Genomic DNA, 1,863 nt, shown 5'->3' on the forward strand with positions numbered 1-1,863 from the left:
TCAGCTTCTCACGATCGAGTAACCAATTCAACACGAGAACGCGATGCAATTTCTTCGGCCATAGTGGTAGATCTAGTGTTCATGTGCAGTGGATCAGAAGCTTTGATACCACTGGTAACGGTTTAATTAACTGTAACTGAATTTTAGAGTTTTGATTTACGGATTTTTTTTTTTTTTTTTTTGAAACATGATAATTCTGATATTCCATTGATCCGAAGAACAGATACAGAAATTGATCCCATAAAGCTAGGGATCTAGGGATACAGAAGCTTCCCTAAAAACAATGCTGGAAATATTACTAGGAACATCCTCCAGCCAACACATATAATTCTTATTACAGATTGCCTCTTTTGCTAGAGTATGGGCTGCCAAATTCGCCTCTCTAGGAGCAAAAACAAAAAGACAAGAGCGAAGCCTCAATTTCTCCATATGAATATTCTCAATGAAATGGCTAGTATTAGAAAGGTAGGGAGGCTCGGAATTAATATCTGCTACAACCTTTGTTGCATCCCATTCACAAATGGCGTCAAAAAAACCAGCCTCTGTACTGAATTTTACCTCTCCTAATGCTGCAATAGTCTCTGCAAGATGAGCATCAGCCTTTATTTTCTGGAAAAAAACTCCAAGCACCCAAAAATTGGCCCCTACAATCCCTTGCAATGATCCCCACCCCAATATATCCATCCTCTTTATTAACAGCAGCATCCCAATTTATTTTGATAAAGCCTGAAGGAGGGAGACACCAAACAGCACGATGGGCATTTTGATTCAGGTTGGAAGCACTTGAATTGTGTGGAAACTCCATCTGTTGGCAATCTTTGTATTCAGCCAAAGCTTTGAGGGCACCATAAAAGACTTCATCTAGGTGTGTAAAAAACCCTTCAAACAACGTTTTGTTCCTCCTGAACCAAATAGCTCGGGCCACATAGACCAATAATTCCACTTTATCCTTATCAAAGCTATAGATACTGCGCTCAAAAAGCTCCCGAAAAGAAAAGACCTCCCAGCTACATTTTTGGAAAGGAGATAAATTACACCCCCACATGTCTTGAGCAGCAGGACAATCCCAAATTGCATGAATTAATGTTTCTTTTTCCCTCAAACAGAAAGGGCAACTGGTATCCTCTAAAACCTTTTTTTTCCGCAAATTTTCCTTATTAGGAAGCGCCTCATAACATGCCTTCCAAGAAAAAGTCTTCACAGCATTTGGAACAGTCAGAGCCCATAAACTCTTCCAAGTAAACTGATCTGACTTTGAGCTAGAGCTTTGGGCTACCAGAGACTCCTGTACTTCCTTTCCCAAGTGAATTGAATGGAATTTGATTTACTGAATTGAATGGAATTTGAATGCAAAAGGGAATAAGAATGATGAATTATCTATGAAAGAATTGGAAGAACAATGTAAGAAATGTAAATTGATGAACAAAAATTACAAAATGAAACAATGTAAGGGACTTTTAGAGATGTCCGGTGTCCAGAGCATTCGAGGTGCTCAACCTCTAATTTACCATAGTAATTAAACAAATCACTAATCTCATATCCTCTATAATTAGGCTATTGGCCTTCATATACACATAACTCAAACCTATTATCACTAAAGGTAAACTAAGCCTAGTCCACTAAAGCTACTAAGGCCAAAAACCCATTATTCACCGATATACTCATGACACATGAAAATGACGAAGAAGAAGCTAGAAGTGGCCTGAAACAAGACCCATGAAAGACTCTGCTATTAGTTCAAAGGAAGAACAAAACCTTGTGACAGTGGCCTCCAAAACTGCGAGGAACATCCATGGCTTCCAATACTCTCCTCCTTCTATTGCCAACTCTGTTTGCTACGATTCTTGCGTCCAACACATCCAT

General features: G+C 39.0%; 1 protein-coding gene across 1 annotated transcript; it reads right to left on the bottom strand.

The window, feature by feature from the left end:
- Positions 1-246: 246 nt before the first annotated feature.
- LOC133853833 (uncharacterized) lies at positions 247-1,863 on the bottom strand. Its single transcript, XM_062289859.1, has 3 exons — positions 1,756-1,863; positions 698-1,294; positions 247-609 (listed from the first exon to the last, which is right to left on the bottom strand). The coding sequence occupies exons 1-3, from the start codon at positions 1,861-1,863 to the stop codon at positions 247-249; spliced, it is 1,068 nt and encodes a 355-aa protein (XP_062145843.1).

The sequence above is a fragment of the Alnus glutinosa genome, chromosome 13 (assembly GCF_958979055.1).
Source record: "Alnus glutinosa chromosome 13, dhAlnGlut1.1, whole genome shotgun sequence".
NCBI classification, from domain to species: domain Eukaryota; kingdom Viridiplantae; phylum Streptophyta; class Magnoliopsida; order Fagales; family Betulaceae; genus Alnus; species Alnus glutinosa.

Bases quoted from the DNA above. Each gene is read 5' to 3' on its own strand.
- LOC133853833 (XM_062289859.1), bottom strand. From the start codon at position 1,863: ATGGATGTGTTGGACGCAAGAATCGTAGCAAACAGAGTTGGCAATAGA. The intron at 1,295-1,755 runs GTTTTGTTCTTC...CACTTGGGAAAG, and splicing joins TTGGAGGCCACTGTCACAAG to GAAGTACAGGAGTCTCTGGT. The intron at 610-697 runs GTTAATAAAGAG...GTTTTTTTCCAG, and splicing joins AAATAAATTGGGATGCTGCT to AAAATAAAGGCTGATGCTCA.